At 31.5% G+C, this 25,685-nt stretch overlaps 1 protein-coding gene and 1 long non-coding RNA gene across 2 annotated transcripts in view; one reads left to right on the top strand and one right to left on the bottom strand.

Annotated features, from left to right (window-relative positions):
* The window catches only part of LOC137000252 (uncharacterized), a 71,211-nt gene that overhangs the window by 31,747 nt on the left and 13,779 nt on the right, over window positions 1–25,685 (bottom strand). The window lies entirely within an intron of this gene.
* Window positions 1,947–22,233, top strand: LOC105678098 (sodium channel protein Nach-like). The gene is made up of 11 exons (XM_012377139.2): window positions 1,947–5,415; window positions 6,913–7,055; window positions 7,170–7,233; window positions 9,099–9,273; window positions 9,838–9,983; window positions 11,722–11,866; window positions 15,536–15,833; window positions 19,279–19,332; window positions 19,507–19,672; window positions 19,737–19,843; window positions 21,474–22,233. Exons 1-11 carry the CDS (start codon window positions 5,225–5,227, stop codon window positions 21,728–21,730), a joined length of 1,746 nt encoding a protein of 581 aa, XP_012232562.2. The 5' UTR covers window positions 1,947–5,224; the 3' UTR covers window positions 21,731–22,233.

Raw genomic sequence — 25,685 nt, 5'->3', positions numbered from 1 at the left:
TGGAAAGCGAAAGTACTGATAATGTTTTTGTAAAATAGATGTTATGAGACACAAAATTTGTAAGTTGGAATTAGACAAATTGATAACAAAAGCAGTATTGTTTAACAAATTTTCTACCAAAACTCCCAAAACAAAACAATAAAGAAGTAATATAATCAATTATATGTCTTTTTCTAGTAGTTAATAAAAAATGAACTGTTTCTGACTCTCGAGTCGTTTCTATGAAAAGTTTTTTTAATACGTTTAACAGTATTATTACAAGAAGAAAAGAAATTATAGAAGCCGCTCGAGTGCACTCGATGCAACGACTTGGTATCGTTCTGTATTAAAGCATCTCAAAACACGAGAACGGCTGGGAAAGGCAGATAAGAAAGCGTGCAAAGCAAATAAACAATTGCTGTATATAAAATTCTTTCTTTCATTTAACAACCTATAAAGTTTAAAATCCTGCGAAGTGCATAATGCAGTTCTTTTGAACCTCCATTTATTCGAAAAGCTATTCGCACAAATTCTAGATCGTACAAATTCTAGACTTCTTATTCAATTTAATAAAATTAACTTTTTTTTAGTTTCGTGGCCCTATATAATTTATAAACTTCATTAAATTAAAAAAAAAAAAACGAACATTAAGGAAATTAAATAATTATTGTATATCGAGAAATTCGCGTTTAAAAGTTTAATATGAGAAAAACAGTATTTGCTTCCACAAAGTCACGCGTGTGTAAAAAGGCATCAAAGTGAATACAAAATCCTGCAAATGCAACACACGGTTCACAGATAATTCCCAAAGGTATTTTGAAAACGATGGCATTTGGCACACTGGCTTTTAGTACGATCTTTTTTTTCGCCGTAATATACCGCTGTCTTCACGCGAGCTGTTTGTATGGAAAAGTAGTCTACTCGTTTCTCTCCTAATTTCTCTTTTCCTTTGTTCCAGCCCGCTTCCACAAAGTTTTAGCGATTAGCATATTTACAAAAAACGCCGTTCCACTTGCAGCCCGCGAGACCGGGCAGCAACAAAGCATGGCTAAGATTAATTTTTGATGCGTCTCTCGGCGTGCATGGAAATGTCTCTCGTCGCCGACTGCCTCTCTTAAATTTAACGCGGAAGCTATAAGCCACTACAGATTATTATTACGGAATTAAAATGCAAATGCTCGTAGAAAAAAAAATTCTGTATGGAGGACGTGCGGTAACATATGTATATTATTTGCGCCGCGTTTTCGTCAAAACAAATCGACGCAAGGTGGATCATGCAGTGATCATGTAAATTTTAATTCATAAAGATTTAATAAGCATTAATATGGGATACATTTCAATTACTTACTGAATTCTCTATTCGCGTCTCGTTGTTAATTCGTCCATTAGCAATATTACATCTTCGTGTACCTTTGAGACTAATGAAATGAACGGAAAAACGAAGAAAAAGCATTGATTGATATAGCGGTTTGATAAGAGATTATTACATAATATACATATATCTCTAAAAATGTTCATTTAAATTATGTATAATTATAGTGGCTTAAAATATTTATTAATGTTAATGAGACTTAATTAAAATAACTTTTTAAAAGAGTTAGAGAAGCTAGAAAGAACTTATGAGAGAAATCCTTAACTGCATTTAGATGGATTAATTTTTTTTTTAATTCAAGCGAAAGCTATCGGAATGCATTGCGTGTGCTAAACAGAATAATATCACACAAAAAGCATAATTAACATTAGAGCTAAGGCAGAATGAAAGGTATTGTATTTGTAAGATGAAAGCTGTGCACTAAACGATTGACAGCCATTGAGTCTCTTGTTAGATTCCGAAACAAGTACAGTATATTGGAATATACATTTTGTATCTTTTTTTTTCAGAATAAAATTCGTGAAATCTGTAAATATTGCAGGTAGAGAAAACACGAACTGAAAGCTTTCAAACTATTGAAAATTGAATGATGCACAACTTTGCGTGCACACGCGCAATTACACAATTGTCGCGTTACCGCACGCAGAACACACCAATTCGCTTTAGTGCCTTCGCACAGCAGGAATGCCTCTTGCTGCAAGAAATTCTCCTCGATGTAATTTCCATCTCACCTTGTTGCACGCAATTTATGCGCATCCTTCCGGCCGCTTCCAGCGCAATTTAAATTGAATTGCCGGCATGCTGGTGAACGCGAATTAATCTCGAGATTAATTAACGAAAATACACTTAAACGGCCGCGATCCGTCCGCGAGAATGTCGGCCGACGGATGAGACGCAACGTCACCGGCTGCACGTCACGCAGCCATGAATAATTCTCTTCATCCGTTTCGCACGCGTCACAGAACAAGCGAAGCGGAAGATGCCCGCGCTTACATATCTGGTATTCCGCGGATCTGCTGCCGCAATTCTGCAGATTTTTCAAAAAATTTGGACCATTTTTTTTTTTTTTATGTAATACTGTATCGCTACTTGTTAACTTTTCAGTAACTTTTCAATTTTTAATATTAAATGTCTCGTTATCCGGGAATCTTTTAAAAGTTTAAGCAAACGATTATTTAATCCACGTAAATTTACTTAAAGAATAGCATCCTTCACTTATCCTCGTAGGATTTTATATTTATCATTCTTCTACGAAGAATGTAATCAAACATATGCAGTTGCTACATACATATGTATGGTGCGGATTGAGAACCGAGTCCGTAAGAGAGTCTGTAATCATAGTGATGTAAGAAGTTTCGCGAATTTTAGCCAATTACAATGAATCCTTGCGATGGTAACAAGACAAATGTATTCATACGTCGAGTACGATGCACACAACGGCTGCAAGATATGGTTATGCATATATTTCCGCGTGCGTTTTACATTCGAGTTGGAGTTAGCGTTGAAATATGAACGTTGCCGTGTTACTGAGTCGGACAGGGCGCAAACATTATCGGTTTCGTTTGGAAGTTCGCGTTTCTTCGAATTCACATTCGCGATTTCAAATGCGATTTCAAACTTTTGACAAATATGACAACGCTGATGTCGGATCGGACAAACGAGATTAAAAGTAGAACGTCCGAAAGGGTTGGTCCGTAAACATAGTTTGTAATTGCCAGGACCCATTCGGAATGCATATACCACTTCGATATGAATGAGCACGTAGATAGATTAAATTTCATCTACGAAATGCGGAAAGCAGATTTTAGTGTAATGAACTTTTAAACGAACGTTGATATCTTAATGTTAATAGCTTAAATGGAATGCATTAATTCATTGTCATGTATGTTTATTACATTTTATGTCAAAGTTATGGAGCGCTCTACACATTATTATTGTTATTAAAATTATGTTTGCAACTTTATTTTAAGATGATAATTAAAAAGAAAATAAAAAACAACAATTTTGATAACAATATGCGTTTAATAAATTGTTCCATATATTGCGATTTATTATTGCAATAGAAAATTACTCTAGAATCCATAATCAAATATCTGAAATTGTTTTAAAAAACAGAAAACCAGCAAATATATTTTGATTTCTTATACAATTTATATTAATTCAATTTTTATAAAAATGTTTTTTATATTTCTTTTCGTTAACGCCTTTGAAAATGTAACTTAATTTGAAATTTACTCAGTTCTTCCTGTATCTCAATCTCGCTGTCTCACTGTTGTATCCGAAGTATGCAACTATTAGCAACGAGCATTATTAAGTTAACACATAGTGAAAGCGTTCTTGGCAAAGCGTTGGAAGACAGAGACATGTTCGAATTTACGTTTGCTTTAGAGACTATATAATACATCGTGGAACTATAATGCATCTAGAGTAATAGATCTAAGTGGACTACGTTGAGTACGGTCAGACGCGAGTAGTGCAAACAGTTTGTAGACAGCCAGTAGTAACATCTCGTATATGGTCGGTTCAGAACGCGAGCATCTAAATCGCATTCCTCGTATATGTCATAGAGAGTGGAAAATACAATAGAATAATGTTGCAGTGTATACGTTGGTAATATATATTAATAATTATATTCCGCATTTATATTATTATGCAAATTTAACATAAATGGAAGTAAAATATAGCTGTAATGTTATTAATTTAACTCAAGAAGTTCATACAAGCGCCACAAAAGTTCTTTCCAAAATATATAACTGTAATATAATAGACATATAATAGATTTCAGATTTAATTAGTGATAATGTAATTAGAATGTGCAACAGAAATTACGTACTTATATATTAAATGTAGTCAACTCTCAAATCAAAAAATCATTAAATAAATTATATTTACAAAACCATCTTTACATTTAATTAACTAATACTGGTAAGATTATTTATGTTATTTTTATTTATACATCTGTGTTCTGTTTATATTGAAGAGATATTAATATTCTGCGATATCTGCTTTTTCAAGTGTTTTGAAACCGTTATTTACGCAATGTATTATAAAATGCAAGATGCTATAGAGAAAATTATTAATTCAAGCTTGTGTATATGAAAGAAACAACCTTCTAAAAATTTCCACTTTTTTCCTCTATGAAAGCTACTCCACGCGATATGACAATGCGTATATACATGCAGCACATTTATAAACTATTCACGATATTGCCGGGGAAGCGACGAACAGCGCAATTTTATACCCGGCGACAGCGAGCGATCGCTGGCTCGATACTAAAGCAGCAGAATAGTAATTGAACGACGCCAGATACGCGATCTCTGATCTTGCTGGATCTCTTCCCTTATAACGCGGACCAACACATGCATGAGATCGGGTGGCCACTTTATGGCTCGATGTAAACGCCGCCAGTCGTAATCCCAGATAGCCGCGCGAGTGCTCGGGATATAACGTGTGTCGCTTGTAACACCGTGTAACAGCGCTTATAGTTTTTGTTCACTATTGTTTAAACAGATATAATGGTTTTATGCCAATATGTCCAATAATATCACGTGCAATTTGTAACAGAAATATTGATTCACGATTGTTCAACAATTTTTCATTATTGTAAACTCTTAATTGTTTTAAAATACTTAGCAATATTTTTTTTATTAATTTTTAATTCTAATTATTCTTCTATCCTTTCAAGTAATTTATATTCCAAATTAAATTTTATTTATTTATATACATATGTAAATACAATATTATAGATAATAAATATTTTATTTTTAATAGAAATTTGACGACGATTTGGTTGAAATTACACAGCAGTGCATATAATAATCATTTACTGCAGTTAATTAATTAAAAAATGTAATTTAATAAGTTGGTTTTATAATGTTGACCAAAAAAAAACGAATTAAATCTAAAAATAATATCGCTATTACACAAGCATGGACGTTGGAAGATTCGCAGAAACCATTAACAAAATTTAAAATTTTCTTGAAATATCTGAAGTTATATTGTCAGTATTCGAGTATAAGCAGCTTCAAGTATCTTGTTGATTCTAAAAAAACTTGGATCGAAAGGTAATAGCACGTTCAATATTACATTTTATATACATTAAGTTTTGCATGGATAAAAATGAAAATTTTTAGACATATGTAAAATTTAAAACTTTATATTAACCATAAAAACATTTATATATCAATATGCATCGTTTTTCAATTTTCAAACAATCAAGCTTCTAGAAAATTAAATACATCAAAATGTTTAATTTTACCTCACAAAATATTTGCTAGCAACTACAATACGACTTAACGGAAATTAACTGTATTTGTATTTGTGCGAACTTTCTACTTTGAGTATTTTGTAAGTTAAAATAAAAACTTTACATGCACTTTTGTCGAAGCAAGTATCTTTTTCCACTCACTGCTTCAATTAATAATAAGCTTTAAGCCTGTGTTATATTAAGCGTTTTAATATTTGAAGCGGAAAAGAAAAGAAGGAAAAAAGAAAAGAAGCTATCACATTTATGGATGATATGTATAATAGTTTGAAGTTCAACATGGACTATAAATTTCATTTTTATTTAAGTAAATTATTTATAATATTATGTCTTAATTATACACAAAATCTGTCCATAAATTATCTTTATCAGATACTTTATTAAAATAATATATATAAGATAATAATTCATCTCTGAGAATACTTTATTTCATTTTTATATCTTTATATATCTCTCTCCATCCACTTAGTTTTTCATTTAATAACACACATCAAGCCGTGTAGTTTCTTATCTATTTTATTTGCACTTTTAGAATCACACGCGACATCCGACGTTTTGTATAAGATGTAACCTTTATATGGCAGAATTTTACTCGAGCAGGATTTATTTGGATGTTATTCACCTATTTAGCGACGTAAGCTCGCGCTTGTAAGCTCAGCTGGCGTAATACGATTATCGGGTCTTTATCAAAGCAATGATAAAAGCGGTTCGCGTAGACCATGCGCGCGGATTAGCTGCGAGACGCTACGGACTCGTACATTACATCGGCTCACGCGTAAGCGTAACGTATGATTAAAGTTATGCGGTTTAACGAGCATATCCTCGTTTCTCGCGAGATTAACGGTGCCACGAAATAGGTATTCTTGGATTCATAGTGGACCGCACAAATCATGACCATGTTTTGCGAAACGAGACAAATGCGGGGCGTCTCCACGAAGGAGTTAAAAAAAAAAAAATAAAAAAAAAAGACATAATATTCCACAAAACATTGGAGTTATGTCGTGCTGCGGCGCTGCCGGTTGATTTAATGTAACGTTACGCGTTATACGTCACGCGTTATACGTGACGTTAATAGCACCGCGCGAATTCGGTAATGAACGACACGAACGAGAATAAATTGTTACTTGACGCCGCTTGGCTCGCAGCACACAGATTTTTACTTGATATTCGAATACTGTTGCCTTTGAATTTTTTTTTACCAAAAATGAATAAATTAACTAAACGTAGAAACTTTATTTGCCATTTTACAGGCATGCGTAATATTACGATTATTAACACAATTATAAATGTTTTTCAGAATTCTATGGGTCATAATACATTGCGTAACTATATGCACTTTGATATTTATGGTTTGCATTTCCTACACAGAGTATAAAGAATCGCCTATATTAACTTCCATAGATTCAGACAGTCATCGCACAACCGATTTAGATTTTCCAGGTATAGAAACTAATTCCTCTCTTAAATTAGTATTTGCTTGAAATTTTATTAGTTTCACAGTGCATTGAAAAAAAAAAAGGAAAGAAAAAAAGCACACGCTTCGATAATTTTCAGGAATCGCTATCTGTACCATCAACAGGATAAGTCGGCAATCCGCAACGGAACTGGCGAACGACATGTGAGCGAGTTTGTATTAAATAAGCACAAGCCGCATTTGCGTGTATTAAACAAACGTACTCACGCGTGTACGAATGGTGGCGAGGTGGTGATGCACACGCGAAATTCGTTGCGGCGTTTTCGACGCATGTGTAAGCAACTTTGCACGTTTTGCACCAAATTGCACCAATCGCACGATCGATCTGGATCGCATGAAGTTACTGCGTATTATTCCGCGTATTTTCTCTCTACGTGTTAAAATGGTCATCGGCTACCGGTGCAAGTCGCAAATACGTATCCGCAAATATTTCGATCATCGGTTTAATCGCGTAAATTACTTTGAAATTATGTTGGTAATAAAACGACCATGTAAATATTTGACATTGCCGGTATCTCATTAATATTAAAATATGCATTATTAATAATCCAGTTTTCGAAATCGCGACCGAACTCTCCCAATTCTTGATATGTATATTCTTGAAAAAATTATAACGACATAATATTGTGTTAAAAACCATTACAAAACATTTTTTTTCTTAATTGATAAATATCATTAATCAGTCGTTAATATCGCCAGCATTATCCTAACGAAAATGAACAATGTAACAAAAGATAATAGATATATTTTCAACGATTACGAAGATCAGTGGTGTGGCAAATGATATTCACAGCCGATAGGTGCAAAACCATGGTGATATTCTCATGGGGAATTTCGATCAGGATATGGTTAACTCGCCATGGTTGACGTACGATATATACGAGAAGCTTAATCGACCGGTCAACGCATCGGGTTCTACCTCGCTTTTTACGACGTCCCGAGTCAATTGGCACACCGATTATCGTTAATTTGGTACCGCGTACTTGGAACGCAATGAGAGCGGATCGATGCATTGCGCATTGATGGAGAGCGTAGAATCGGTGGTTACGGCTCATTTAATAGAGCGTTAATATCCCAAAATCCAGCCGTTTCGCGCGACGCTACCTCGCAGCCGTCCGCAAACTTTTGGTCCCGTTAATGGAAGAGACGTTTCCGGAATCGTTGATACGGAACCGGAACCTTCCAAGTTTCGTAGCTAGGTTCAACGGGAAAGTTTCCGTCCGGCTTGCGCATCGATTAATGCCACTTCCATTTTTGTCCGGTCGAATATCGACGTGACGAAGCGTTATTCATTAGAAATTTCAAACAAACTACTACTGGTTGTATTACACTTTTAGAAATGCTTGCAATATTTTAATGCTACTATGGAATATATCAAATTTTTTTTACACATAATCATTTATCTGTGATTTCTTTTATATTTATATGAATTTCTTTCGATTATTATACTTTGGCTAACTTTTTGCTCAAGTCGTTTATTTTTATCTTGACGTTAAATGTTTAAAGTAATTTTTATAATAAATATAAGCAAACCACAAAAGGATACAATATTTATTTCGAGAAAGATTTAAAATATTTAATTGCAGTTATTTTAAAAATAAACAACAAATATACTAGAATGTTAAAATAAAAAAAATATGCTTTCAAATTTTCATATAGATTATAACGTAATTGGAAAGTTTACTGCTATAAAGCGTATTAAAATGCAATTACGCTTTATAATGGCGTGTAGTAAATTGATGTTTAGAAAATTGTTTGCGCTTAATGGTCGATAATGCTTGATCAGCTTAAACTTTTATAACGCTATTAAAATATCATTTATTAAAAAATATCACTTACAAACGATTATTTATTCAAGTCGGCTAAATAAATTTAGTGGAGTTTTGCGAGGGATTAAAACTGTTCTGTTTATATGACGGGCATGCTTAGATTATCACGAATTCATTAATTATATCTCCAATGTATTACACAACAGCTTTAATTCAAAATAAATTTGTTTTTAAAATCAGTTTAAATGCAAACGTTACGGATATGCCAGTCGAAGAAGTCCTCACTCTGATCATGCAGTTAGGCAATCACTACGCTTCCGAATTCAGCATGGATGAAGATCGTAACGTGGAGATCGACCGACTTTTAACAGAATATTACAAAGGGCCTTATGATATTACCGAAACAATGAAAAAAGTAAGTATGCAAAATTAATCAATGTTATGCTGTGAATGTGATGAACGAAAATTCTATTTACGCTATTTCTCGTTCAGTTTTGTTTTTAAACTTTACACGAATTCGTGAATTTCTATTTCAAATTTTTGTTATAGTATGTCCTGATAATTAAATCTAATAATTAAATAATCAATAAATTTTAAGCTTTTTGAATTTTAGTATTAAATGATATAATAATGAAAGTTTGAATTAAAATTTGCTGATGGTAATATCAAATGCAAATTTCTTGAAAAGCATGCTATTACTACTTCATCCGATTTTTTGCGGCCATTTTCCGTATAAATTTATTCTAACTTAGATTTCCAGCAATTGGAGCCGTTAGAAATCATTTATACGTGCGTCGCGATACTTTATTTATACATGTTGTAGTTGTATACATGTGTAGTTGTATTAAACGAGAGGTTTCGCCCCGGAGATCAATTAAAACATTATTTGCACGACACTTCGCGTGTCGGCCGCCGATGTTATCATACGGGAGTTGTCGGCAATTCACAGCGACACGTGTCGCATACCTGAATTTTCCAGCTGTCGCCGCAATGCTCGACGATACTACTAAAATGTAGACTGCACGGAACAGACAGAAACTGCTCGGCGCTTTTCTACTTTCGCAAGACGCAGGACGGATTCTGTTGCACCTTCAATTACGCGGCTGAAAGCGACGACATTCCCGTGTGAGTATCCCATGCTTTCAGAACGTATTTCCAGACAACATGCGGTGGTTTAACCGTTCATTCGACTGGTTTACTCACGTGCGGGCACTACAGTATAGCATCTTTCAGCACAGGCAAATGAAACGTATTCCCTATGGCTACAATCATATGTACGATATATTGCATTCTCGCGCGAGCGCACATACACACGATATTATATATTTCGACATTTAGAATACACGGAAAAAAAAGATATTCTTATTTTAAAAATATCTTTATTTTTAATTAGAATATAAGGCTCTGGTGATTGTTAAATCAAATAAAATCAATAAGGAGCGTAAAGAGCCACAATGCTAGATCTCCGTGCGAAGATTATGATATATTCGTTAAAAATGTTTACAAACGTTTCGACCTGCCATCAGGCCTTCTTCAATGTACAAAATAAGTAATATAAAGATCCGCTCGCAAAGATTAAATAATTAAAAGATGTGGAAGACGTATTTGCAATCCTTTATCGTCCATATTGTTGTTCGTTAAAAAATTAGATAGGATTGTATCTTTATTGTATCTATATTTTTAACATGAAAATCTTGAAATGAGATTATATTGCTTTAAACGAAAAAAACTGACTTGAATGAAGTCATTTTATATAGTTCAACCAAAAAAAAATATTCTTATTATTTAAGAATAATATTCTTATTATTTAAGAATAATTTTCTTATTATTTAAGAATAATTTTCTTCAATGAAAAAGAAAAAATGTTGGATAGAAAATAACATATATATAATATTTTTCAAATAAAAAAAAGATGTTTTATTGTCAAAATAATTATATTGTATTCTTCAAGTGATCATTATAAAATGGAAATATATATATATAAGACTATAGTATTGTTAAAATTTAAGATTGTTAAATTCTTATCGGAAGATTATAAATTGTTGCGTATATACGAAACAATGAACGCGTTAATTTGAGTATATAAGCTTTGATTTGACACTACTTTTTTTCCGTGTAAATATGTTATTATACTTTTAATTAATTAATTTAGAAAATGTATAGTATAAATTGTGTATTTAAGAATGGAATACTTGGCGGTGTGTTCGCAATTGATTTGTTACACAAACCACATTGCTTTTTGTAAATCGCCTACAACGTTTGTTGATTAGATCGCAGTTTGTCGATTATATCGCAAGAGAATAGCATTGCTATTTGCTTTTAGTTTTCTTTGCACACGCGACGTATTTCAAAGATTAACTGCCCCGACCTGAAATTTTTATACGGAATGGTTATTAGAAAAACTAGTTTTGTTATTTATTTACATATTCAAAAGTGCATACACTCATTAATTTTTATTTGCCTGCAACTTTATTCTTGATGCTTCGATATTGAAACAATTGCCATTTATATTGATCTGACATTTAGAATATGCGATAAAAGCCTACATAGATAATAGTACATTTCATGTGCGATATTAATATTTCACTGATCTCTATTAGTGCATCGATTTTTGGATGATAAAATATTACTCTCTTTGACGGGAAATTAACACGACAATAGCAATTTTTCACACAGAAGGAAAAGATTTATATGTTCTGACTGCAATCTTCTAAGTAATCGATAACGAATAGCAAATGTGAGTCACTCTATCGCGTTGTAGAAAGAAAAAATGTGGACTATTCAATTTGGAAATCTATAATATTGTTAAATATAAGTTTCCAGCTGTTAGAAATATTAATATTAAATATGCCTTTGTTGACAGAGACAACCCAGATTCTGATAAAGAGACAGAACATTTTGATGTGCACAAAGTAATGGATCTCGGAATACATCGCGGTCTAACGGTTGTGTTGGAGCCACATTTGGATGATTATTTCTATCCGATACTGCCTGTTAAGGGTTGGAAGGCAAGTACAAACAGCATCAAATGCCATAAAAAATAAAAGATTTTCGAGAAATCGAATAGCGAACCCTAATACTCGAACTCGTAAGAATGATTTTATTTTTGAATTAAAATTGTGAATTTGTCATTAAATAAAATTTATTTAGAGTTCAAGATTAAAATTAAACTTCTCTCGTTTTTAATTAACCAAAAGAACAGCTTCGTTTAACCTAGATTGTTAAAAGCTTGATGATACATAATTGCACAAAGTGTTCCTAGAATGTTTCCTCTAACTTTGTCAGCGTGCCTTACTTATCAAAGTAATGATAAAAGTTTGTATAAACATTATTGTGTAGATAAAGAACTGTTGTTGTTCAAAATAGTTGCAGAAGAAGAAATAGCAAATAGCAGAATAGCAGAATAATTAGAAAAATTTCATAAAAACGATTAAAGACGTTAACCAAATTATACGAATTTAACTTACGTAAGTACTTTATTTTATAAGTACTTTTTGAGCTAAATAATTATATAAAATATTCCTTCAGTATTTTTTTTCTTAACTTATAAAAAATTACGCTAAATGTCTAAAAATTAATATATATTTACATTCTGAATTGTTATTTTACAAAAATAAAAGGCAAAAGCGCAATAAGGATATTTTTATCTTTCTGGCACATAGTTCTGGTGTATAATTTAGAAAATTTTGCATAAGAATTACCTGGAAATATCTTCGTCTGTGCAAGCTGTAGAAACGGGTCATATTTGACTCGTAACGAGTTGTTACCACGAGTGCTGAATATGAAAAAGGGCTAATCGAGCAAAATGAAGATTTATTCTCGCAATACTTTATCGCGCCAAAGTAGTATTAACGTTCAATTTTACAGTGAAGTATCACGATATATATCCACCTTTCAAATGCATTTAGCGAAGATAATTGTAGAAAGTTATATCTTGCTGGTATTACTCATAATGAACGTTTAATGGTTAATTAGTGTTAAGTGACGCTGACAAACTACTATGTATTTATTACATAATATTATATTATTTTTGGTAAAATATTTCGAGATGTTCGAGATCTTGAAGTAAATAATTTTCTTCATTTAACATCAAATGCTATGTATAGTTAAACCTTAATTCGACTATTAAATTCAAAAATAATTTAAAAAAAAGAATTGTTTAAAAAATTAATCCAAAATTAATCGCTTTAATAAAAAATCGAGAAAATTCCGAAAAATTAATTTAAAAAATCCATAAATATAAAGAAATGTAAAAATATTCTAATATGTAATTCATATATTATTCATACAACAAACTTATAAGTTTCGATAAGATATTCTTTTAATTATTAAAATTAATGCGAGATACAACAATATTTTAACTTAAAAAATATAAGATATATTATGTAATATGTATTTCACTTCTCCATCGAATCTATTGCTGCAATGAAGATAGCTATATCGTGTGTGCTCTGAACTTTTTCTATGCGCTCTTACCGCGCCATTACAAACCACCTGTACTTCATTGGCGTATAGCGCGCGGCGATAAAAAGCTCGCGAAACTCATTAGTGGTACGATATAATCGCGCGCTTTCTTTATTTCGCCATATTTGCGATGTAATACATATGTGCTACTTCAGACTGTAATAGTACTTAGAATAGTTACGAAGAACACGCATTTTCGGCAAAAAAAGTACTATAAAATTCTATTCTTGTTAAGACGCTTTTATCGCACACTCTTTCATTGCGGTTTGGGTGCATCACAAGATTAATTCAGATGTTTTAGAGAAATGTTGCAGTAATTGTAATTACATGTCTTAAAAAAATCGTAAAAAACAATCTGCTACTAAAAATTTATCTTAAATAACTGGTCATTGTATAAAAGAACAAAATATCCCTATAATCAAGCTAAAAATAATGTAAATCCCAAGTTAGCCAAATAAATCACACATAACAGTGCAAAAATGAGATTAATTTGTGGAAACTGTTAATTGATTATGCATTATTATTAATTAATCATTTAATTGCTATAATCTAATCTGTCCAAATAATTTAATAAATTATTCTATAAATACATGTTTATATCAATGAGAGGACAATTATTTACTGTCATTTGATTATTTGTTTGTCATTCTCTTTTACATATTCATTCCTCATACAAATTTATTAGATTAATATCTCCAATCCAAAATGCTAAAAATATCCAATAGAAATATCTCAAAGATATAAGAATATTTGTTCTCACTGAAATACATATTTTTACTTTAAAATAATGAAAATCAGCTATAAAATTAATTCATTTCCTTTATGATTGTGAATTTTTTTATAAGATTTTATTTTATTTCTGCAGTCTGATAAAATATCAACATAATCGGTTTATAAGAACGCAACGGAAATAATAGCATGGCTGCATTATGGTATTCAGGGTAAATGTGAGCTGTGCTGTAATTAACCTGTAAAAACGGACCAGCGCATTATACAAATTACAGTATTTCTTTTTGCAGTGTGGCGTGAAAAAAAAACCTGTAACATATGCGGTGCTACAAAAACCATGAGAGTCTCTCGAATGAACCCGAGTCGAGCGAAAAAATACATTGCATGCTATGTTTATATCAATGGCAAATGTTTTATAAATTATACTCACATTGAATTTTGCGATAGTCCAAATGTAACTTGACGACGTTCTCTCTAACCCAACCGAATAATACAGAATAGGAAACCGGATATTATATGAGAAATTGGATATTCTCGAGAATTTCATTGTCGAATACCGCAAAAATGATACCATTCAACATCGCAATGCCACTGATACTTTACAAATTATTTCATCAATAGGTGTCAATTAAAATGTCAAAAAAATTATTTGATAATAATAATTATTTTTTTAAAAAACTGTTGCATGCATCTATATCACAATAGGAATGTAATAATTATGAGATCGGTGAATTCACCACAAATAAAAGTGTAAAATATCAAATTAGATGTAAAATAAAAACAAACCGAAAAAATATAAAGAGAAAAAAGTGAAATCAGAATTCATTTTTTTCATACAAAAAATTTTTTCGTAGTAATAATACGTGTCTCACATAAACTATCAAACAGTTATAGAAACTATTTATAAAAAATAAAATAATTTATATAAAAAAAAATAGCGGTGTATTAAAATATACAGTGCAAAAATAAGATTAATTTGTAGAACTATCTTGACAAGCCATATGTATTTGTAAAATGTAGTCATTAGAACTATGAAAAAACTATGTATTAAAAATTTGAAAGAATTTGAAATCTAGTTATAAAAAAGTTTCTTATTTCACCTTTATTCTTACCAAATTAAAACAAAAACAAAAGTTAAAATAAAATTTAAAAGAAATTTATTGCTTGCAATGTTTTTCCAGCCACCGCGCTTTAGAGATTTTATTTTATATTACTTTTTTATCATCAATTTTTTATAAACTCATTTCCTTAATTATATTCCATAAATATATAATATTTATTTTGTAAAAATGGCAATGTGTGCTGTCGTTTTTAGAAAATGCATCTGACATTGATTGACAATCAATGTTAATGCATGTTATTTGATACTATATTCTAATTAAACTAATTAATTTAATTAGAATAATATAATTCAAATATATATATATATATATATATATTCAAGAGACAAATAAAATCTCAATAATAGTCCTTGCGTTTTTCAGGTGGTTGTGTTCAATCCACATGATTATCCGGATGTAACTAGTGGTGGTGTTACGGAAGTAATCGTGATGCCCCGCACTGAGACATATGTGGACGTAACAGCGACAACCTTTTTTAGTACTGACGTCATCCAAAGTTTTCCCATACATGAACGCAGTTGCATTTTCGCAAATGAGATGGATATAATGAAGACCGACAAATACACTTACAGTGACTGCATCGTCAACTGTAAAATTCAAGACATTCAAACTATCTGCGGATGCAGACCTTTCGTTTATCCACGTCGCACCAAAAAAGATAGTCAGTAAAAATTGATGTTATTGATACTAAATGTTAAATTGTTCTTCATAAGATATGTTTCTTTATATCAATCGTTTAATTTTTTATTGTTTATTTGCAAATTCTTTTCAATTTTAATTAGAGATTAATAGACAATTGTAGCATTTTAGAATTATATAGAACGCTTTTTTACAACTCTCTTTTAAGATAAATAACTGCATTCCTTTAAAATTAAAGTTCATTTTTGATTGTATCTATTTACACATTATAACTTTTGTTAAGAATTTCTGTAGCATGATACTTTATAATTGCACAAATCTCTAAAGTGCTAAAAGGGAATTGTTAAATAAGTAATGGGAAATGTAATATTAAATATCTCTTTCCGCTCTTTCAGCATTTGTGGTTCTACAAGAAATTTTTAATTTTTCGAGATTCTGAATTACATTTCTTAAGAATACTCGAGATCCAGCTTTAACTCGCTTATAATTTTGTCAAACTTTGCAAATTGAAAGTTTAATCACATGATTTAAAAGCTAATGCTTTTTTTTTAAATTTAAATGGCAATACGCAAATGAAGTTTATTCGTTTGTAAAACAGATTTGATATTAAGTATGGAAATATTATACAGTTCTTTTTCTCTCTCTTTCAATAATTAGATATATCAATTTTTCAATTAATTTGAAATAAACTTTTTTTTAAAAACAGTGGGATCACCAATACAAAAACATCAATAGTAATAAATTTTAAACAATAAAAAATTTAGGAATTTTTACATATTAAATTTCAGAAATATATAAATGACAACCAAAATTCATAAAGATAACAGAATAAAGAGTATCAAATTTGTAATAATTATATATACTTCTTCAGCTCTACAAATCTTTTAATTATATTTACATCTATTCTCATATTCATGTATATTTATCACATGTCGCATTATAACAGATTTATTAAATTCATATAATGACGTTATTGCAATATGCATGAATATAGAGAAAGATATACCTATACATATACTTATATATATATATATATATATACACACACACACACACACGGCTACAATATTATTATTATTATTATAACAGCTCGTTAGTAGAAACAAATTCGTTATCAAATGTAGCAGAATTTTTTATAACAATCGCGAATAATATATTTGTCTATTACATAATCACAGATCGCGTTGTGCGGTTGAAATCTCTTGCAAAAGGTCTTTTTCGATACTAACTTGATCGGCTCTGACGAATTGTATTTCCGAGCAACGAACGAATTTCGATGTTAATAGATCGTGCGGTAATACCAAACTCGTAAACTCTATACTTGCGAGAACGCGAACTGCTTTCATTGGCGCACTCTCACATTGCATCACAGTCTATCGAGACTGACGATTCGGCAATATTGCTAGCAATTTTCAGAACAAATCGTGTTGCCTTCTTCCCGCTTTTGTTTCCTCGTGAAGTTCTCTTTATCCAATTTAGCTCTTATACCTTTCGCTCGGTGGCGCCGTTGGGAAAACTTATAGCGATTGGAAAGTGAGGGAGTAGTAGAGAAAAAAGGATTATATGACATTATTCTACGACGACGTTATTATTTATCACTCGTTCGTGCGGAGAAAATTTAATTAAAAACCTGCCAAAAACATTTAAATATCCACGAAGATAAGTGCAAATTATATATTTTTTTTATATTGACAAAATTTATGCGACATTTATTTTATGCGACAAAAACTTACTTGTATGAATTAAAAAATGCGTATTTATTATGATGTTTTTTTATAATACTAGTCTTATAGAATTATATGTGAATTCTATGATTTTTATATCACATTTGTAACAGTTTTTACACCTTTTGCATGCAAGTACGGTTTTATTTAAACGTCATAAAATATTTCGCTTCAGCGATAGTGCGACTATTTCCGTTCGTTAAACTTTCAGAAGTTGATAAAAAAAGAAAATAAAAAATTAACTTGAACAACGACAAATTTTTCGAATCCAAATAGATTTTCTTCAATCCTCCACATTCTTCTTACTGTCACACTTTGATTTTTCTTTTTTCCATTACAAAAGTTAAAAAAAAACCGAAAACTTCTAACGCGTTATAGTAACAAAACATACGATAAGAATAACTGTTAAAACAAAATTGTTAATAGCATAAAAAATATAATAAAGAATTAAAAATGTATCAAAAAATATAAAATCAGATATTATAATTAGTAATAATATTTGATCAGAACTTAATTACAGATAGAATAATATGATTTACTGAATTATAGAGTTATATAATTATAATAACGAGAATCAACACTTAAATTGTGATAAATGTGATTCATTTTAATTTGAAATATTACTCGAGGCTCGAAAAATGGACGATACGTTAAGGATTGTATCTCATTGTATAAATTCGGTTTCCCTAACACCGTGCACCCTCTCACATTTCGGCGATTTCTTTCTTCTATCACGAAGTCGAAAAGCGTGAGCGGCAATCTGTAAAGGAACGTTGCTCACCGCATTGCGAAACGTACGCGCGTTCGCGAGTTTTCTAACGAGACTTTACCACGGGTGGCTTAAAGCATTAAAGCGGATCGCGCGAAGCACCGCTCTGTAGGATTAACTTACCGTGGCCGGGGGCTCTAGCAAAGAAGAGGAACGCGTTGAAAGCGACGCCGAGCCGAGTCCCACTTTCCGTTCTTTCGTTTTAAAGCCGCCCCGATTGCTCTTTTTCTTGCGCTTCGTCGATAGCGTAGAGCATGCTTGGACTCGTTTTTCTCGCGACTACCTCTCCCATTCTCCATATTAATCAACAACACATGCAACGACAGCCGCACTATCGCACGACGTATCTACGTATTATCCTAGTTGCTCTTAAAAATATCAACACTGTTTGCAAACGATTAATTTTACACATTTATTTATCACCGCAAGCAGATTTCAACGCTAATGTGATTTTATTTTTTCATGATTACAGCATGATACAATGCAAGTTTGAGATTTCATTGAAATTATGACAGACAAAGAATGCTCTGATGATTTTTATCAAAGAATCTAATTTGTAATTATAATCATAAAAGTAGCACAGCGCACTTTTTTGAAATGTAGATTATAAATTAATCTTACTACGTGTCATATGTGAATATTGAACTTCACAGTTCGACAGAATTTTAAATTTGATATATGTCGATTGTGCTAAGAAATCTATTCAAATCACGATTCACGTATTCACGATAATGCATTCACAAGTGAAAAGATCGGAATAAAATATAACAAGCTTAAGTTAAGTCTTATCAATTTCGATCATGCTATTTAATCTTTTCTAGAAATTAATTTCATAAGTATTTTTTATTTGCAATGGATTTACTTTATAAATATATATGTATATACCGAAATTTTCTATATAATGTATTTTTCTGAACTATTATAATACGTTATATGGTTTTGTTACGGTATTCCATTGTCATATGGTATTCCAGATTCTTGGCGTATTTGCACCAACCTGGATTTAGACTGCCTTAGTAAATACAAGCGTAAGCTTTATCAATACATTGTTAATATATCCAAAGATGATATTTTACATATAAATGTACATATCTGTATTAGAGTTTTGAAGTACCGATAACTTATGTAAAAAGCCTGTAAATTATTTACTAATTGTCTAATTAAGGAACTTGTACTAATTTAAAATTTTATCTACAATATAGCTAAGTGGTGGACTGTTTTCCCTTACGATAGTAACGAAGAATTTCTTAAAAACCAAGATTGGGCTTTACATTGTCACAATTGTTATCCCGCCTGCGATGACATTACTTACGATGTACTGAGTTCGAAGAGTTATATGATTCCCGGTAACTACAAAACCGACTTACTGTAAGTACATATAGCATTTCTAGCGATGCAAAGAAGACGTAAAAGTTGCACGAGAAAATTTCAGATGGGACTTTAACGTTACGAATCAGGGAATACTACATGTATATTTTTCAAAATATGGTTCAATCAGATTGAAACAAGATGTGTCTTCTTACTGGTACGAACTCTTGAGTAAGTACAGATTAATGAAAAATTCTGTTTGAATGATCGGAGATTTTTAAACAATCGAGAAATATCCTAATATTGTTTTACAAAATAACAGTTTCGTATCTACAATAAGATTATCGTGCATAGATATAAAAAATTTTTAATTCTACACACACATTTTCTTCAACTTACAATTATGCATTTAATAATTTTATTTGCTTGTGTAAAATATATTTTAATATTAAATTTTTAACAAAACTTAAAAATAAGTTTTGTAAATTGATATAAAATAAAAATATAAATCTTGACAAACCTTATAATTATATTCAGAAATTAAACTTGGTGTCGATAATATATATATATTGTTATCATAATTACTTTGAAAAAATAACTTCAAACTCCTATTTATGATTCTTAATTAACTGTGTTCTGCAAAAAACTCAAAGTAAATTAGAGGCTAGCATGAAACGCCGTCTTTGCACTCGGTATGCAAACTAGCGATGGGAAAATCCTTTTCACAGTTGATACAAAACATATGAAAAAGATATTTCCTGGACGAAAGCAGAGTAATGTGGAAGAGAAATTTTCTGACCACGGGCATTCTGTAGGATGCCCGAGGGTTCTCAAAAATGGAATTTTAATATCCAAGTGCGTATAACGTTTCTCCACTCTAGTCTGAGTCTCATGTAAAAAAAAAACATTTTTTTCTCAGAAAAAGTGCAATGTCTAGTTGCTAGTACTTGTTTTGCGAACAAACTGTTGAAATGAGAAATATATCTTGAAATATATTATAAAAAGTTTACTAACAATTTAGCTTTTTGTAATTCTGAAAATTTAATTTTGAGGAAACGTTGTTTTTTAATCATGAATATGCATAGCACAGTCATGATTTTTAATTTGATTTAAACCGCGTATGCATTTCACTTATATTCCTTATATAGAAATAATAGAAAATTCTCCAAAAATGATGCTGTTTTAAAACCTCAAAAAATTGACTAGAAAAACCCTTCGTTGTTGAAATTCAAATGTGACTTTATATTTCTCGATTTTGTTAAATGCATATTTAGCAATATACACAAATTACAAAAAATGGTAATGCTTGAAACGAGAATAAATGTGCACTTTCTCCGATACTAATTCAAATGCTATCATAAATTCTATAAATACATTTATTCAAACTTGTCATGTAGTGTGTGATTCATAAAGTCATTATTTTATTTTTCACACTGAGTGCTGACTCGTGTTGGCACAACAAATATAATAATTTTATATTCGCCCACAATTGACAAAAGAGTTATCAGGCATATATAAATGAATGTGTGTATATACTTAAATTGATATTTAAAAAAGAATAAAGTTCTATCTTTTTATCTCTACGAACTAGTCATAAAAAGATAGCACTACCTGTAGGTTGGTAATATTCTGTAAGCCATTGATTAAAGAGTAGCAGACTTGTAAAGAACAAAAAGAGGACATCGGTGGTATCGCTGCAAAAATTTGCAATCGCGCTTTTGGAACGTGAATCGCTACTTTACGTAACATTCCTTATTTTTTTAAGAGCTGCATTAAAAAAACACGCGGCCGTTTCGTCGAATCGCCTTATCTTTCTCGCGGTTTTAAAGGTGCTGCGTCGTAAAAACTGGTCATTTTGCAGGCGATATCGGCGGTATATGTGGTGTCTTTATCGGCTTCAGTCTCATCAGCGTCGTGGAATTGCTGTACTTCCTCGCGCTCGCGCTTCGCGATCTGCTCCGCAAAGAATCAACTGTGCAGGAGAGCGAAGATCACGAGGAGGAAATCCAACAAATTCAAAGCCAAACTATACGGACGATCTATTGGAGCGAGCTACTGCCGCGATCTTGGCAGTCGGTGAAATACGGCCAGTTTCCTAATAATAAGACTAGATATTGATACAGCCGGGGAGCTATCATGGAACTATTCGGCAAGGTTTCCGATCAGAATGATTACATTCTCCGTCAGTTGTCGCATCATGAATATTCGGATAACATTCGAAATGAACAGAGCGCTTTCGATAACTTGCAAACAAATGAAAAATCGATTTCGATCGAGACTAAATCTCAGACGAAAAAAATTAAAACGGGCCGGTTGTTTCATTGTATCAAACTGAAGCGATTTCGGAAAAAATCCACGATTGCCCAGAGGCACAAATGGAACAGCGATCGAAAACTTGCTAGTCGGAAACTCATGTTTCCGATCGACATTATGAATAGTTCCACGAAAGCTCCCGTAGTTACGATAAGCAGATGGTTTAAAAAGTTCTAAATTTTTATCATCATTAATTTTGCAGCAAGAACAAAAAATTCTCTTCTTGCTTGTTATTATAAAGGTTTTTTGCAAAAAGTAAAAAACTGCTTTATGTACTAAATTAGCGCAGATAAATTGATAAAAATTTCGATTGTGTTGTAAATTTTCTCTTAAATAAATTGACTTTACATGCAGTAAAGATATCACGTCTATGTTAAATTTTAAAAGTTGCATAATTAAATAACATGTAAAATTATCGAACAAAAATTATTCTAAATTGGACGTAAATTTTGTATAAAATAGTGCATACAAATAAATTTAATTTTTATTCATTTGTAGCAAATTAAAAATCTAAATCTCAAAAACTGAAGCAGCTGCAACTTTATGTCGACGTATATCAATTGTCGTCTAAGGGCGATATTGTTAGATAATAAGATGGTTATTAATGAGGAAAGTGCTAAACAATGAAGCAGCAGTTGTTTACGAGGAAGATAGCTATAATACCCAAACATGAGAGCATGAATGGAACGTGATAGATACACGAAGCTGCATGGGAATTATTATCTCCGATGACACACGCCGGAGACACGTAATTAATTTCTCAATATAATTATGGTTTTTAATAGACAGTTACATAAACTTATGTTGGAAATAAAGCAGTTCGCTTGAAAGCATCATGTTTAGCAAAACAATTTTACTGTGTTTACTAAAACGATTTTATCATGGTCAATCGAATTTCGATCGACTTTAGGGAAATATAACTAAATTCTGCAATCAATATTGACGATCCGATATTATGGTAAATAGATTCGACAGTTTGCAAATGCTGCTTGTTAGTATTCGCAGCGTATGCACTTTCATATGTACGCATACGATTAGTAGTATTTTATACAGAGTGTTCCAGATCAATCGTATCGCTCATTAATAATTCCTGAGATCGTGGAGACATAATTTCTATGTTAACTATAAATCAGCTCGTAGAAGTCACTTGAGTGGACAATTAGGCGTTAGTTGTATAAATAAACTTCCGTGAGAGGCACGTCAAAGTAGTCTCGAAAGAGAGACAAAGTTGGGGGAGGCAAGTGTTATCAACGAGACAAGTACTAAATGTTTTCTAGTAGTGATACACCGAAAAAGCGAGTTGAACGACAATGACCGAGGGTGCAATAGAAAAAGAAAAATGTGGTTATCAAGGCTGCAGAGCGGTAATAATCTTCCGCAGTATCGCCACTGACTATCCGGCATTGTCAGGCCGTGCAAGGAGTCAGATTCCAGAAAGATTTATTAACGAAAGCTACACTGTGGGACACTGATAAATTATCGACGAAAAAACGAGCGACATCGCTCGACCCCGATGCCTTCTTGACAACCCTTTCATTCTTCCGCGGCTCGATCCTGCATTATTATGGATTCTCTATTTTAGGATGATATATGTGAACTATAATAAAATATATTCAACCAATATTTTGATATAAAATATAAACAGTGGATTGTTTACCGCGTATCTTACAATATCAAATATCATGGAGTTTAATATGTTTTATTAATATAGTTAATTTAATTAATAATAATATAGAAAATGTATTATTATCGGCTTTATGTTACTCAATTCATGTTACAAAGTGACAGTAAATTCCTGAAAATTTTATTCTTATACGTTCATGAAATTTCATGCTTCGGCAGTTTTGTATTTTTTCAGGTTTAGATAACAATTTTTCTCACTGAGACATTAGATATAAATTAAAAATAAATGCCGAACATACCAGTTTTGCATTGTTATGTGAATTATTGAATACATATATAAAACAGAGTATACAGTATTTTAAAATTTTGTGCAATAGTTTAAAATTCTTTTTTCTGTGGTTTATTTAAAAAAAAAACTAACAGTGACATATCTCTGAAAATTCCATTTTGCGGACAAATGTTTCACAATTAAAAAAGTATATTTCTCTTTAAAGTAATAAAATCGTTCTTTATCAAATATTTATCGTAAAAAAAGAAACAAATAAGAAAAATCACAAAAATGTATCTTCATATTTGCTTTTTATTATATGTTTGCAAAAGAAATTTAAGATTTACTTTTCAAAAAACCTCTTTTTTGGCTGATATTTTAGAACACGTAAATGCATTAAAAAATATAGGAAAAAATTTCATGACAATTTTCCTTCCTTCCTTTCTTAATGTTCTTTTTTTTATATTAAAAATGTTTTTTTTTTTTTTTTAAACAAATAATAAATTACATACTATTATTTATCTATGCGCCCAAAAATTAATAAAAAAATAAATTGTCAAATGCTTTTGGCGTTTTAAATTAAGAAACAATCGATAACAAAATCAAAAACTTTTAATATAAACTTTGTTAGTGCACTTTAGCATCAATCTGCACAAAATTGATTTTTTAAATCTCCTTCTCTTTCCCTTTTTGGTACACTTGCTTTCTATGTTCTGTAAATGTTTACTCCGGAAAGTTTAAAATTTTCAATGTGTAAGAAATTCGCTTTGCGCCACATCGGACGGTCATTGTCGATAGTTTCAAGCTTGTTAGCTCGACGGACGATTCGCTCGTCTCGAATTGTTATGTTTGTGCTGTTTGCTATCTGAATGTCGCGAGGCGGAGTCTCGTGATAGTCTTGACCGGCGCAATTGGAACTTCCCCGCGCTTTGCACACGCCGAGCAAATATCCGTCCGAACAAACAAGACTGTGTATGCCGCGTACGTAACACATAACGAACGTGCGTAGATACACGGACAGAACGGAAATTCTTGAGACATTTCTCATTCAAATATTTTTTTTTCAGTGACAGCAGTGACGCTTGCTGTTAGTACATTTAACACTTACTCTTTAGATTTCAATTATAAAACATTTTGAAAATAGCAATATTTTTATATATTTTCCAATATTTGTTGTATCGATTCAAGATTATTTAAAGTACTACATAAAATATTCATTGACTAACGTTGCATAAAAAGCTTGGATTCTGAGTAAAATATAAATCCATTATAAAGGAAAAAGTATTGCCTTAATAAATATCATCCACATCAGTATTAGATTAAATAATAAATTTTTCAACTTTTTAAGCTTCTTTTGGCATCTTGCATTTTTTGCAAAGAACATTATAAATCTAAAGCGGGAATTATAGCTTAATTGTAAGTATGAGAGTAAAAAATGAAGTAAAATTCTAATATATTGCTGAATGTTATATATGTATTAATATCGCTAAATTCGATCGATTTCGCTTTCCACTTGATTATACCTCTAGTTCCAGTGGTATGCATCTCGTTTCCCGCTCCCGTTAATTTCGCGTTTGAGGATGTGCGACTATAATGCGAATAGACTCTGTGCGTCGTGCGGAGTATCGTGGAACGGTCTGTATCTGGCGGAAACCAAAGGGGATACCAATGAAATACGAGGGATATGCGTGCGCTTTACCGCACCTGCGTATCACACGAATTATTGTAACAACATTGTCGTGCGGCAATTAAGAAGAGAAATGAAGAATTGTATAAATCAATTTCTCAATTATTATATTTGTTTGATTGTAGTTCTATTTAAAAATCCGCGTATATTTTACAAATATTCCAAAAAGGCTTGGCAGATGA

Source organism: Linepithema humile, chromosome 5 (assembly GCF_040581485.1).
Source record: "Linepithema humile isolate Giens D197 chromosome 5, Lhum_UNIL_v1.0, whole genome shotgun sequence".
Classification (NCBI taxonomy): Eukaryota; Metazoa; Arthropoda; class Insecta; order Hymenoptera; family Formicidae; genus Linepithema; species Linepithema humile.
Note: the sequence above shows the minus strand (reverse complement) of the source record. Positions and strands in the feature narration are given on the sequence as shown.